Below are 14,022 nucleotides of genomic sequence, written 5' to 3'. Positions count from 1 at the left end.
AAACACACTGATGCTTCATTTTAGCAACCTTTTTAACTGAAATGCCTGTGCTGGTTTATTTAATTATTCTTATAAAAGAAGATAAGTGTCATTAGGAATAGAAAAAAAAAATCTTTCTATGATGCTGAATGTCATTAAACAAATAACAACACCCGATGTTAATATTAATTATTCTCGTACTCCAGGAAAGTAGGTGGCGGTATGAAGCTTTTACTTGGTTCGCCTGATAATGCCTGTCTGTGTTGCCATGTCTTCTTTTATTCGTCACTTTGCGCTTGTTTTGGTTATACATATTGTAAGTCGCATTTGTGGGATTTATCGGCATACTTCCAGATAAAAGTCGGTGTTAACGACAAAAATAGCTTATTTTCAATTATTCAGATGAAAAAAGTCGCTAATTTTTGCTAGTGTTTGATAACCCGTTTGCACGTTTATTTGGCGCGATCTGGCAACCCAGCCGCCTGTAAACTCTCCCCGCCTACCGCGAGACTTGAGGAGTGCAGACTGACATTCTACAGCGTTTCACTTCAACTTCAAATGGATATATGAATGTATTATTACTATTATTGTTGACATTTGACTTTATCCTCAAGTAATTCCCTTCTCATGTACAATGACAGAAGTTAAAGTAAAAAAAGAGTCAACGGACCCTGTAGATATCGAGAATCGGTGAGTTCAGCGCAGTTTTAACATGCGAGTCTTGGCCTGTAAACAGTAACACAACATAACGCGTGGATGGATTTTTTGAAGCAATTAAAGTTAACATCAAAGCTATTTTGTAGACTTTGTTTATTGTAAGTACGCTAGTTAATGGCAAAACGAACCAAGTTTAGATCCAGAAGATGAACGTCGTGGTAATGATATGTGAATGTTTTTAATGTTGAGAAAATTTAAAGGAACAGTTCACCCAAAAAAAAAAAATTCTGTCATCATATACTCACCCTCATGTTGTTCCAAACATGTACGAGTTTCTTTCTTCTGCTGAACACAAAATAAGTTATTTAGAAGAATATGGATAACCAAACGGTTGATGGCCCCATTGACTTCTATAGTAAAAAAAATAAAGAAATACTATGAAAGTCAATGGGGTCCATTAACTGGTTTGTTACCGATATTCTTACAAATATCTTATTTTGTGTTCAGCAGAAGAAACAAGTTTGGAACAATTTGAGGGTGAGTAAATGATTTTTCAGAATTTTCATTTTTGGGTGCACTATCCCTTTAATTGTTTTTGGTTCAGTTTTGATATTTATATTTGTACTTACAGACAGGAAGATTTTTATCGCCCTTTTAACATAATGAAGAGCAAAGGAATGTTTTTCTTTTTGCCGTGCTGTGCAGAGAATTTTGGGAAATGTAGTTGATATTGCTCAAGGACCTTATTTTTTCCTCTGTTAAAGGATAAAAGAGCTGTGTCAGCAGTTTCCACAAGGGATCACAGACCAGGTCATCCAGAATGACATGCCGCACGTTGAGGCGCAGCAGCGAGCCTCGGCCATCAACAGACTGCTGTCTGTGGTGAGATGTTAAGCTCCAGCTGACGGTGCATGAAACATGTGTCTCTGCTCTTTATACTCATGTGTGATTCTTCATTTCTGTTCTCAGGGTCAGTTAGACTTGCTCAAGAACAGCAATGGCCTTTTATACAGGCTTAAAGATGTTCAGTCTGCAAGGTTTGTCTCTTTAAATGCAAGCACATCATCTTAATATGCTATATATAAGTGTGTATTCTATATATAGGCTATATATATATATATATATATATGAAGAGTTCAGATGCAAAAGCCTCTAAGTGCCATCTGAAATTTTCTTCTAGAATGATCATTTTTATCAAGCTTGTATGTTTATGTTCAGTTATTTCACTTTAATGGCAATGATAATTATCTATTAATTGTCATTAAAGTGAAATTACTGAACTTAAATATACAAGCTTGATAAAAATGCTCATTTTAGAAGAAAATTTCAGATGGCTCTTAGAGGCTTTTGCATCTGAAGTCTTCATATATAAATGCAAATGTGTGTGTGTGTTTTGTAAATGTGAACACAAGCTTAGTGAATTAAAATATATATATTTATTTATATATATTTCACACAAATTTAGTTTGCAAATATGTGCACATACATTTAAATGTAATTAAAAAAGGCATTAAAATTCATTTAAGAATTGTATAATGTATAATTTATGCATTTATTTTTTCACAGTAAAGTAAAAGGCTCTGATAACCAAGAAAAACTAGTTTACCAAATCATAGAGGATGCTGGGAATAAAGGTAAAATGAATTTTTTATTGTTTGCGTTTAGCATTGTTTTATTAAGCGACTGATCTATATTGATAAAGAGTTTATTTTTAATTGCTTTTTCTGTTTTCTAAAGGAATTTGGAGCAGAGACATCAGATATAAGAGTAACCTTCCACTCACAGAAATCAATAAAATTCTCAAGAATCTTGAGAGTAAGAAACTGATCAAAGCGGTGAAGTCTGTTGCAGTGAGTTGATCTCCAAACATTTAGACATTTGAAATGTTTAATTTGCCTTAGACCTACTGAAAAGTCATGGATTTTTCCCATCCAGGCCTCTAAGAAGAAGGTCTACATGCTGTACAACCTGCAGCCGGACCGATCTGTGACAGGAGGCGCCTGGTATAGCGATCAAGATTTCGAGTCCGAGTTCGTTGAGGTTCTCAACCAACAGTGCTTTAAGTTCCTGCAAAGTAAGGTTAGATTGTAACATTTCATAATCCTCTTAATCTTTGTGATCTTGAATTTTTCACACTTTGATTATTACACCGTTTTCTAAGGCTGCGCGATCTATATAAAACCATTTGCAATCCTAATATAGCATAGTGCTATCATGAAATCACAAAGGCTGTGATTCAGTTTAAAAATATATGCGCTCTTTTTTTTTTTTTTTTTTTCACAGAGAAGCAAAACGCTTTAATTATTTACATGCGTGCAGATTGTGTTAAAAGTACCTCAGCTCCGTTCACAGTAAACGCTGCTCCACACACACTCAGTCTCTGCATGTGCTGTTGGTTTAGGTTTCCAATAATGTGCATTTGGGAACGCAAAACCTCGGACGCGTGTTTCATAGTTGCACTGTGATCATTTATATGCGCGGAGCACGTCTCGGGTTTCTCAAACTGCATCTCTGTGTGCTGTGAGTTTGTGATTTTAATAATGTATTAGTAAATGTTAAAATTAATATTAACTAAGATTAATAAATGCTGTAGAAGTATTGTTCATTCTTAGTATGGTAACTAAGGTAGTTAACTAATGAACCATATTGTAAAGTGTTACCTATTTGTATTTTAAGTCATTTTAAAGGCTGTTGTTCACTTGGATCTATTTTTATTACCACAATTTTTGTTATCCGATTACTCGATTAATCGATGGAATAATCAGTAGAATACTCGATTACTAAAATAATCGATAGCTACAGCACTAGTCATAAATGATGGAAAATGGAGGAGAAGCGTTGTGTTGCAAGTGACGGAAAGTTCCATCAACGGCTGCGAAGCGTTGTGTTGTGAATTACGGAAAATGTCATCAATAATTGGGAAGCATTGTGTCATAAATGATGGAAAATTCCATCAATGGCTAGGAAGCAGTGCGTTGTGAATTACGGGAAATTCCAACAATAATTGGGAAGCATTGTGTCATAAATGATGAAAAATTCCATCAATGGAGGGGAAGCGTTGTGTAGCAAATGATGGAAAGTTCCATCAATGGCTACGAAGCGTTGTGTTGTGAATTACGGAAAATTTTGTCAATAATTGGGAAGCGATGTGTTGTAAATGATGGAAAATTCCATCAATGACCGGTAAAGAGTTATTAGAAATGTGTTTGTTTTTAGGCCGAAGCAGCGAGAGACAGTAAGCAGAGCCCCATGGTGCAAAGAAACAGCTCATTTGCCACGTCTCATGAAGTGTGGAAGTACATCTGTGAGCTCGGCATCAGCAAAGTGAGTGGGAATAATATCTTAATGCTGCAGAGTTATTAAACGAACTGAATGGGTTTATTATATGGTGATGTTCCTGCGCGCAGGTAGATCTGTCCATGGAAGACATCGAGACCATCCTAAACACACTGATCTTTGATGGCAAGGTGGAGATGACCATAATTGCGGCTAAAGAGGGGACGGTGGGGAGTGTCGATGGACAGATGAAGCTCTACAGGGGAGTGAATCCCATAATTCAACCCACAGGCCTGGTCAAAACACCATGTGGATTGTGTCCGGTAATGTATATTTAGAATAAATAATACTAACAGAATTTTCATTTTTGGGTAAACTATCCCTTTAATATCCATTTAAAACCCATTAATCTCATGGCATTATTTAATTGTAAATGCCGTGCAAATGCTTTCATGAAATAAAAATCTAAAAACCAATTCTGATGCAGCTTCTGAAAAAAATCATGGCCATTGCTGCTTAAAAGTTTGTGTAATAAATTCTTTCTTAAATCAAATAATTCAATCTTTTTGATGCTTCTCTCATTTAACACAATAATGACTTTAAATTATCTTTTGGGAGCAACCAAATTTGATGCGCGATTAATTAAACGGCTCATCATGTAATTAATTGGATCAAACCTTTTAATCAGTTGACAGCCCTAATAATAAATAGGATAAAACATATTTTAGTTGATTACATCATGTGTTTTAATGTGCTAAGTTAACTCTTTGTCTTCTAGGTGTTTGATGACTGTCATGAAGGGGGTGAAATCTCTCCATCTAACTGTGTTTACATGGTTGAGTGGCTGGACTTCTGAGCAGCCAAGCGGATGTCTTTGTTTTTCTCTGTGGAGAAAGTATTTTTCATGCAGCGATTCGATGCAGCTGAAGATTTATTTTATTTATGTTGAACATTAATGGGACGAGCAGAACAACACTGAGTGGATAAGAAGCAGCTTACATCAGCTTACATTTGGAGTCATAAAAAGACTGAAGTATTTTTTTCTGTTTTGGTAATTGTTTATTCTTTTTTTCACCCATAGATATGTCTTTCAAGATATACCTCAACCATTTCAATAAATAAAGGTTTGATAATTTGTTGATAGGTAGTCTATATATTGGACTGTGTTTGTGCACCTCTATAATTTCAATGCACTGCATCCATACTTTATCAGATTGTTAATGACACATGTGTTTTTTTTTTTAAAGACAAATTCAATAAATCAGCTCTGACTTAGAGTAAAAAAAGACTTAAATCTGCATTTGTGGTTAAAAAAAATTGCAAAAGAAAAATATATTTACAGACAAAGCAACTGTGGAGACAACTGTTGTCATGACGGGGCATATTTTATATATTAAAAATATTTTAGAATGTATCATTTTATGTCATATCGCATAATTTCACATTTTAGGTAATTTTAAGAAATTGTCTGCCATATAATTACATGGTTTACATGATGCTTCAAATGTTGTTCTTAAACTCCTTTCAAAAAAATCGTCAATGCTTATATATATACAAGTGTAAAGTGGTCACTGATAGTTACAAATCTATATCTGGAGTTAACGTTGAGTCGACAGTAGGTGGCGACGACTGACTGGTCTATGAGAGAATCATCATTTATCCAGCAGATTCGATTAGGGGGGATATAATGCCCTTTTCACAAGATGTAAAATAAGTCTTTGATGTCCCCAGAATGTTTATGTGAAGTTTTAGCTCAAAATATTCCACATATATTTTTATATAGCATGTTACAATTGTCACTTTTTGAAGGTGAGCGAAAACACACCGTTTTGTGTCTGTTCCTTTAAATGTAAATGAGCCACTGCTCCCAGCACAGAGGGCGGAGCTTCAACAGCTTGCACTCACATAGATATGCACTGAAAATTTCTAAAACGTTTAGCCTTTTATGTTCAAATCGGATTCAGACAAAGATGGAGAGACTCAAGAAGAAGTGACAACACGTAGAAAGCAACAGGAAATTGTCATTGATTAGCATATTCTGTCTTGATAATCTATAAATCGTGTTCAGGGGGCGGGGTTTATGTAAATTCTAAGGTTAGTGATGTCACTAACCCGGGAGGAATGTTGTGTAGTCTCTACCAGCCGTTTGTTGTAGTCCTTAAAAAGCAATTTCTTTAAAAGCAAAATATCTCCCTTTGCTTTGAACTTTGAGCGTCGTAACTTTTCAGATGTTTTTTATGCTCAAACAGCAACATTACACACTAACTGAAGTTAAAAAAGTGAAATCATAATCAACCACCCCTTTAATATAAATTCATTCAGGAATGAAACAAGAGGCGGTGAGTTACATTTACATTGTTGAAATGACTTTTCAAATAAATGCTCTTCTTTTGACCTTTCTATTTATCAAAGAACCCCAAAAAAGTTGTATTACGGTTTCCACAACAAAATCAATCAGCACAACTGCTTTCAACAATAATAATCATCAGAAAAGTTTCAAAAATAATCATAGAATGACATGGACATGTGACACAGAGTAATTATGCTGAAAATAAAGCTTTGATCACAGGAATAAATTTTAAAATATTCAAATCGAATAGAGGCTATGTATTTTAAATAGTAATAATATTTCACAATTTTACTGTTTTTACTGTATTTTTGATCACATAAATGCAGCCTTGGTGAGCATAAGATACTTCTTTCAAAAACATTTAAAGATCTTACGAACCCCAAACCATTAAATTGTGTATATTGGGTAAACTTAAAAGGTATACATAAATTGTGTCCTATTGTGTTCAAATTGGAATCACTAAATTTTGGTATAACAATTCTATTCATTTATTATGTTCTAATAGGCTATGCATTTTCTTTTCAGCATCTCAGTCTGTTCGCATGTTCTGCCAAAGCATTCATTGATGATGAAGAGACCAAAAGGTGTTTATTATATATATGTGACACATGCGTGACACGCATTTTTATCACAGTCTCGCGCGCAGTAGCCATAGTAACCGGTCGGAGGAGCGCTTAGCAACACGAGAGGAGGAGGCACAGCATCATCTACCGAGGGCGAAGGGAAAACAACCGATGCATCGACCTTTATTTCATCCACACCTGCTTCTGGTGGAGAAAACTGAATGTGATCTCGTTTACATTTTGTTTTGTAATTATTAAACACACTTAAAGGTACATTCAGCGCTTTGATAGGAAATCTCAATTGGCGTGATGAAGTTCGTCGTGGTTTTGGTGTCCGCTGGCCTTCTGGTTTTTCTTGGCGTGGGCATCTGCATCATCGCCAGCGTGTATTCGCGATCATCGGCCGCCGCGCCCCAGGCGCTCTCCGACAACAGCTCGCTCTCACTGCTGGAGCCGCTGCCGGGATCCGTGGCGCGCGCCGGCCCGCTCGGAGCTCTCCATGGTGCTGAATCTTATGAAGGAGGCGGGTTGGACATCGGCCTGGAGATACCGTCGCTCAATGAATTGAGCACTGGGGACGTGACTGGGCCGAGTCCCAAACAGTTCACCCTCGATCGCCTCATTTGTACCCCTGTTCCCATCAGTGATTGCAAATCAAGGGATTTGAGACAACAAGCCGATGACCCGTTTGCCGACGAGGAGGACTGGAGCCTCCGCATCACTGCTGAGGAGCTCCGACAGATCGTCATGCAACAAAACGACCAGATCCTCATTGACCAAAAGACCATCACGGAGCTAACCGGGAAGCTCACGGAGTGTGAGAACGGACTGGAGGAGAGGACTCTGCACGAGCGGAGTATGGGAGTGTGGGCGAGCAACCGGCGCCACATGGCCGGGGATGATGTGAGCAGCTCGGTTGCAGTACAGCTGCAGACGGCGCGGGCTGTGGAGGAACTGGAGAGGGCGATCCTTCAACTTAAAGATCGCATAGAGAAGTTGGAGGTTGGTAATAATAATACATTCTTTAAGACTTGACAGTATAATTCTCTGTCTGAAAGGGAATTTGGTGCTGGGGCAGGGGAAACAGTTTTGTAAATAAACTTGTTTGCAAAGATGCATCAAAATGTTTGGGGATTTTGGAGAGAAGTGTCTCTGTTCACAGATATTGTAGTATGTCTCTGTGTCTCTTTCTCGCCTTGACAGTGATTCCTTTCCCCTCCATCTTGTTCATCTCCTGAAAGGCATATACATAAATCATGAGGGAGGAGAGAATAGTACAGGTTCAGCTACACCTGATTTGTAGATTTTGTGATATAGACTCATGGATCAGAGTTGTTATTGTTAACTGAAACTAAAAAAAAAAACTATTAAAAATCGTTTTTATTAATTGAAATAAAGCTGGAATAAAATATAAATATTAAATGGGAAACTGGTCAACTAACTGAAATTAAATAAGTTGAAGTACTAAAATTGCTAAAATTATAACTGAAAAGTAACATTTACAATTTACTTTACAAAAAGTAAAATTTAAATGAAAATTTTAAATATCAGCTATTTTAAGATATTTTAAACAATAAAATACATACGACTAAAATAACAATGTTACGGATTGGTATAGTCAATAATGAAAATTCTGTCATCATTTAAAGAGGTTAAAGGAAATATCTTGGTTTTATGATAGATTTCCTGTTAGGGCAAAATTTATTTATCATTGAAACATGCATTTTCTGCAAAGCTACTGTGAAACTATATGTATTGTGAAAAGTGCTATACAAATAAATGTGAATTGAATTTACTCAACCTTATGTCGTTCCAAAGCCATATGACTCTATTATGAGGAACAATGTATTTTGAAGAATAAGTGGTTGCTCTTTTCTATGCAATTAAGGAACGCCCAAGCTTCCAAAAGGATGTAAAAGCAACATAAACGATTTAAAAAGGTAGTTTGTACAACTCATGCATCATATTCCAAGTCTTTTAAAAACATATAATTGGTGTTTGAGGATCAGAAATAATACTAACATCTTGCTCTCTTTGAATGTTAAAAGTTTTTCTAATTCAACAGCACATCATTAAGTTCTTGTAATGCAAATTAATCTAATATAATCAGATAAACACGCTAAACAGGATACATTAGGTTTTGCAATAATGACCTCTTGCATAATTCTCTCTCAGTTGGAAATCGGCCCTGCAGCGTTGAACCACACTGAGCACACTGTGAGCACATTGGGGAGCGTAGTGGTGGGCGAGCCTGGTAGGCCTGTGGAGGATTTGGAGGGAGAGCTGGAAAAGAAGATTAGACTGCTGGAGAAGGAGAGGAAGAACCTGCGCAAAGAGACCCAGAGCCACCACCAGCACATCGACCAGGGACTCAACACCCTGCAAGAGCGTATTGCAGAGCTGGAACAGAGTAAGGAGGAGGGTTGGGTCCAACTCAGGGGAAAGGGGGTGAAATTGTCTCTCGATTTTAAACTCATTCTCTTAATCTTGTCTCCTCAGGTCTTACAGATTACAGTTACCCCCAAGGGTATAAACTTTCCTTCCCCGTGCGAACTAACTACATGTATGGGCTTGTCAGGCGGAATATTCCAGAGATGTACGCCTTCACAGCATGTCTGTGGCTCAAGCCTGCGGAGAGTGGAATTGGGACACCATTTTCCTATGCTGTACCGGAACAACCCAATGAAATTGTCCTGTTGCAGGGAATTCATAATCCTGCAGAACTACTCATCAATGATAAGGTAAGACACATCGCCACACCTTCCATCCGCAACCTCCTTGCAGAATACAGTTGATGGACTCAACCGTTCCCTCCATTTACAGGTGGCACAGCTGCCTCTATCTTTGCCGCAGGGCATCTGGCAGCACATATGTGTGAGTTGGACCCTACGGGATGGAGTTTGGAAAGCATATCAAAGCGGAAAGTTGAGAGGACGGGGTGAAGGGTTATCCGCATGGCACCCAATCAAATCCGGGGGCGTCTTGGTATTGGGACAGGAACAGGTGAGCAAGACAGGGAGTTCTGGAAGAGTCTGAATACACCCTCGAAAGTACACCTTCACTCTCAGAAAAAATTGCTAACATTTTTAACCTTTAGGAGTGCAAAAGCTTGTCAACATGGGCAGTACCCTTCACACCCCTGAAAGTTTAGTAGCACCCTAAATGGTAAATCTTTCAACTCTAAGCTACTAACATGCACCTTTTAGGGGTAGATAAGGTACAAAGTTGTCCTTTTACTGCACCAGTGACAAGCTGTTTTACCCCTTAAGATTCAATTTTTGGACATTTTTTCCCTGACACTGTTTGCGTCCTTCAGGAGTCGTTAAGGTACAAAGGTGTACCTTTGAGGGTACTACCCCTTTGATAAGGTGTTGTTCCTTGAAGGTACCATTTCTGCACATTATTTTTGATGCAACATTGTGTTTATCTATGTGTAACCCTTCGGCTCTCCTTGGCTTCACTGCAGGACACCCTTGGTGGGCGGTTTGACGCATCCCAGGCTCTTGTTGGGGAGCTTTCCTTATTTAACCTTTGGGACCGGGTGTTGTCGCCAACAGAAGTAGCCGCTCTGGCGGCTTGCCCAGAATCGCCACGGCTGGGGAACGTGGTGCCCTGGACGGACCGAGATGTGGACGTGTTTGGTGGGGCTGTCAAGGACCACGTGGACCCCTGTGTTCAGAGCTCCCATCCTCGGCAATGAACGGGACCATGGGTTCATACCTTTCTTTTTTAAGGAGGTGGTAAATAAGAAAAAATAAGGCTTGAAATGTATGACAATTGTGCTGTGGTCCCGGTTTAAGTAAAGAATGTATTTACGGTAGAGCTACACTCTCTCTGAGTGTTCGTTTCTACAGGAAAGGGATTTGTCTGTGTGTGTGATTGTGTTCGTTCGGATAGAGCTGCTGCCGATGGCTTTTAAAGGCCTGTTTGTGTCTCGTGTTGCTTGTGTTATTTCATGCCCTTCTTAAAGCATTACCGCACAGTGGTCCCTTCAGATTTAGAGAATGTTTTTCTAATAAGATGGATGTGGCTCATTATCACAGCACTTGTCTTGCTCTTGTTCCATTATTTGTGTAAAGTGGAGCTTTCGCTTCTTTCCCAGAGCAGCCTTTTGCTTTCTTGTTTTTATTTCCAGTTCCTTAGGGTCACTTTCAGTCCGGCAGCACCTAAAGGACGGTGTACAACGTCTTATCTTTATCAGAACATGTCTTAAAATGTTGTTATTTTTGCATCTGGTGAAATGGGTACTTACTCTGCAATGTATTTTCTCTCACAGGTTCAGCGAGATCCAAAAATATTTGAACCAAAATGTGTTATTTGAAGCTTAGTATCTTAAACGTCACACAAAATTTTGAGGATCTGATATGCAGCCCACTCACTATGAAAATATGAATGTAAAACAGTATTTAGCATCTTGTCTTGTTACCTTTGCATTGTACCTATAGCCCTCCTTGCCCCACCACAGAGAAAAGCTTAGGGAAGTGCCTGTCTGTTTATTTGACTCTTGCAATTGGTTGATGATCAGCTGTAATGTCAGTGTAGTGCTTCTTCATATTTGCACCACCAAGGATCTACAATGATATTGTGACAAATGTGGATGAAAATATTAAAAACGTGAAGAAAATAAATATGAGAGTGCATTGTCTTAAATTGGATTTATTATTCACTACTCCTTAGACCAATCCAAAGCAAAACATATACATGGAGTAACACTGTACATGCACAATGAGATTATAATTGGCTCAATGGTTAGAATGAAAATTTATGCAAATCCTGGTTATTTTCATTCTCATCCTCTCATTCACTCTCTTCATGCTGCTTCTGAATTATAGATGTGTGTTTATCACCCCCTCCATCACACTCACTGACCCCTGAAGCTTCTCTCCCACCAGAAACCTTCTCTTTTCTCTCTCTCTCTGTGCATTTCCTCTGCTCTGTACAATCTGTATTTGCCATTTCAATTAATTTCATCTTTTCAATAGTTTAACAATCATAAACAAGCAGCTGGGCAAGAAAACACAATCACATAAAAAATAATACCATAACAAGGGTGGTGTACCTTTATTCCCTGCTGTTTGACACATTCATAAAGTGACTCTTTTCTGGTAACGCTCTGCCAGACTCCCATGTGTTGCAAGCCTCTTCTCTTCTTCTCATAGGTACCATTCTTAACTTCCTTTTATATTCTTGCTCACATCAGAGGTTAGATTATCCCCTCCCCCTGCTTTTATTTGTAAATCTATCTAGTAACTGAAAATCCCCTATAATCCACAAATCAAAGCGTGGTCTGTCTGGGAAACTCACGGAAAGCTTTTAGATGATCAAACGCTGTGCCGCAAAATCCGAATGCATTTAAATAATGTATATCCTAACCTACAAATGGCTAGCTTAACGCTGTCCCTGAATACTAAATTGGGATATCGGAGAAAGTATTTAAAATCACTTGAGCTTTATTGCACTGTTGTAAAGTTTATCTGCTGTTAACTTTTAACCGCAGCGCACATCTATAATTCACGCCTTTTATTTGACTGAAATGGGGAACTAAAAAGGTTTTTATTAGGTCAAGTAAGTGATTATTTTACAAAAAATGACGGTACTGCAGTAGTGTGAATTGTAATGTAATATAACATTACTATAAACTCTTGCTGACAGGTCTCAGATCAGCGTGACAGTTATCTGGGCCAAACTCAGCAGCTGTGCACAGATGTATCTAGAGCTTAATGCAGGTCAGTAAAAAGTGAGAGAAAACAAAGATGAATGTGGCGGGACGGATGCAGCATCTAGAGGGCAGTTTTCATCATGCAGTGCAGGGGTTGAATGGGGACGTGACACAGCTGCTGTCTGTGCTCATAAAATACTGAGCTTAAATGGATAGTTTACTTGTGTGGGTAGAAGATGTGTAAATATGCAGTTTTGGAATGACATGATAACATAGCTAATATTCATTTTTGGGTGAATTATTTTAAAAAGCAAGTAATAATGTTTATTATATATTTTAAAGTCACTGTGAAAGTTGACAATTCTTTTTTTTTTTCTTTTTTTTTTTTTTTAAAGGAATATTGCAGTATTTATTATAAATGATTTGTCTGATGTGCACATCATGTTACTAAAATCCATGTGCCTTTAATCCTAAATCAAAATAACTTCCTCTCCCTCTTGCAGTGACATCTCTTCTTTTCTGTGATGATGCGTTTACTGGCACGAGGGCGGGGAAACCTGTCACTCACATGAGATTGACCAATAGCAAACCAGCCATCCAAACGATTTGCAATGGACAAAAACCAAGTCCCGCCCTACATTTGTTCTTGTTTGAGAAGCCATTTAACTCGGATATATGTCACATTCGGGAAGTAAAGATTATCATGACTTCTGATTCATGCTGACTTATACATAACAGATGTGATCCGTTGGATGTTTTAAAGGAACCTTTTTAAGAATACACCAATGAAATTACCATTATTTATTACTCAACGCCACAAGAACAAGAGGTATTAGCCTACATTATAAACACAATTAGCTACAATTAGCTCTGTATTTTCTTTAAAAAAAAATAGCATAATGTATAGGCTATTAATCTTTACATTCCATATCATACACCCCAGTTTTCTTTCAAAATAATCCTTCTAAAATAATCTTGAGTAAATGCAATAATAATAAAACAAATTCAAAATTGTTAATTTTTCCCCCTAAAACATTATTACCTGTGCATTTTCCATGCTTTGTCCCAATAGACATTACGAAATAAAGAAAATCTCGCCAAATGACAAAATACAGGTGCATGACGTGTTCTTGAACTCCTTGACCGACACGCCAAATGACCAATCAAGAGCAGGGTTGCCAGATTGGGCGGTTTACCGCCCAATTGGGCGGTTTTGCAATCTATTTTGCGGGCAAAAATGGGTTTGGGCGGGTGGATAAAATTTGGGCTGGTTTCGGATCAGTTCGGCGGGTTTTTGTTCCCAAAACACCGGCACTTAAGATCCTTATTCCTGCGACCCAATGTTCAGCAGGCAGCAGTCTCACTCACTCACTCACTCACACACGCACGCGCGCACACACACACACACACTACAACTCTGGCTGATGTGCCCCCTAAAAGCTTATGATTTCTGACGCGACGCCAAACAAAAATTGATCGGACGCTGGTGGACAAGCGGCTTTAACCTCACTCCCTCCCACTACCTTAAAGTGACGCAC

At 38.2% G+C, this 14,022-nt stretch overlaps 2 protein-coding genes across 2 annotated transcripts; both read left to right on the top strand.

Annotated features, from left to right (window-relative positions):
• Positions 1 to 211: 211 nt before the first annotated feature.
• Positions 212 to 5,051, top strand: polr3f (polymerase (RNA) III (DNA directed) polypeptide F). The gene is made up of 9 exons (XM_081384017.1): positions 212 to 669; positions 1,401 to 1,518; positions 1,606 to 1,673; positions 2,203 to 2,270; positions 2,374 to 2,486; positions 2,572 to 2,715; positions 3,853 to 3,960; positions 4,044 to 4,235; positions 4,691 to 5,051. The coding sequence occupies exons 1-9, from the start codon at positions 614 to 616 to the stop codon at positions 4,766 to 4,768; spliced, it is 945 nt and encodes a 314-aa protein (XP_081240143.1). The 5' UTR covers positions 212 to 613; the 3' UTR covers positions 4,769 to 5,051.
• Positions 5,052 to 7,134: 2,083 nt separating this feature from the next.
• Positions 7,135 to 10,525, top strand: nptxrb (neuronal pentraxin receptor b; the record flags this gene model as incomplete). The annotated part of the gene is made up of 5 exons (XM_081384185.1): positions 7,135 to 7,827; positions 9,001 to 9,235; positions 9,325 to 9,566; positions 9,649 to 9,828; positions 10,292 to 10,525. The coding sequence occupies 5 exons, from the start codon at positions 7,135 to 7,137 to the stop codon at positions 10,523 to 10,525; spliced, it is 1,584 nt and encodes a 527-aa protein (XP_081240311.1).
• Between the last annotated feature and the right edge of the window lie 3,497 nt (positions 10,526 to 14,022).

The sequence above is a fragment of the Scardinius erythrophthalmus genome (assembly GCF_964197995.2).
Source record: "Scardinius erythrophthalmus genome assembly, chromosome: 14".
Taxonomy (NCBI): Eukaryota; Metazoa; Chordata; class Actinopteri; order Cypriniformes; family Leuciscidae; genus Scardinius; species Scardinius erythrophthalmus.
The sequence above is the reverse complement of the archived record's forward strand: the minus strand, read 5'-3'. Positions and strand labels throughout refer to the sequence as shown.

Bases quoted from the DNA above. Each gene is read 5' to 3' on its own strand.
- polr3f (XM_081384017.1), top strand. From the start codon at position 614: ATGACAGAAGTTAAAGTAAAAAAAGAGTCAACGGACCCTGTAGATATC. The intron at 2,271-2,373 runs GTAAAATGAATT...TGTTTTCTAAAG, and splicing joins AGAGGATGCTGGGAATAAAG to GAATTTGGAGCAGAGACATC. The intron at 2,487-2,571 runs GTGAGTTGATCT...TTTCCCATCCAG, and splicing joins AAGCGGTGAAGTCTGTTGCA to GCCTCTAAGAAGAAGGTCTA.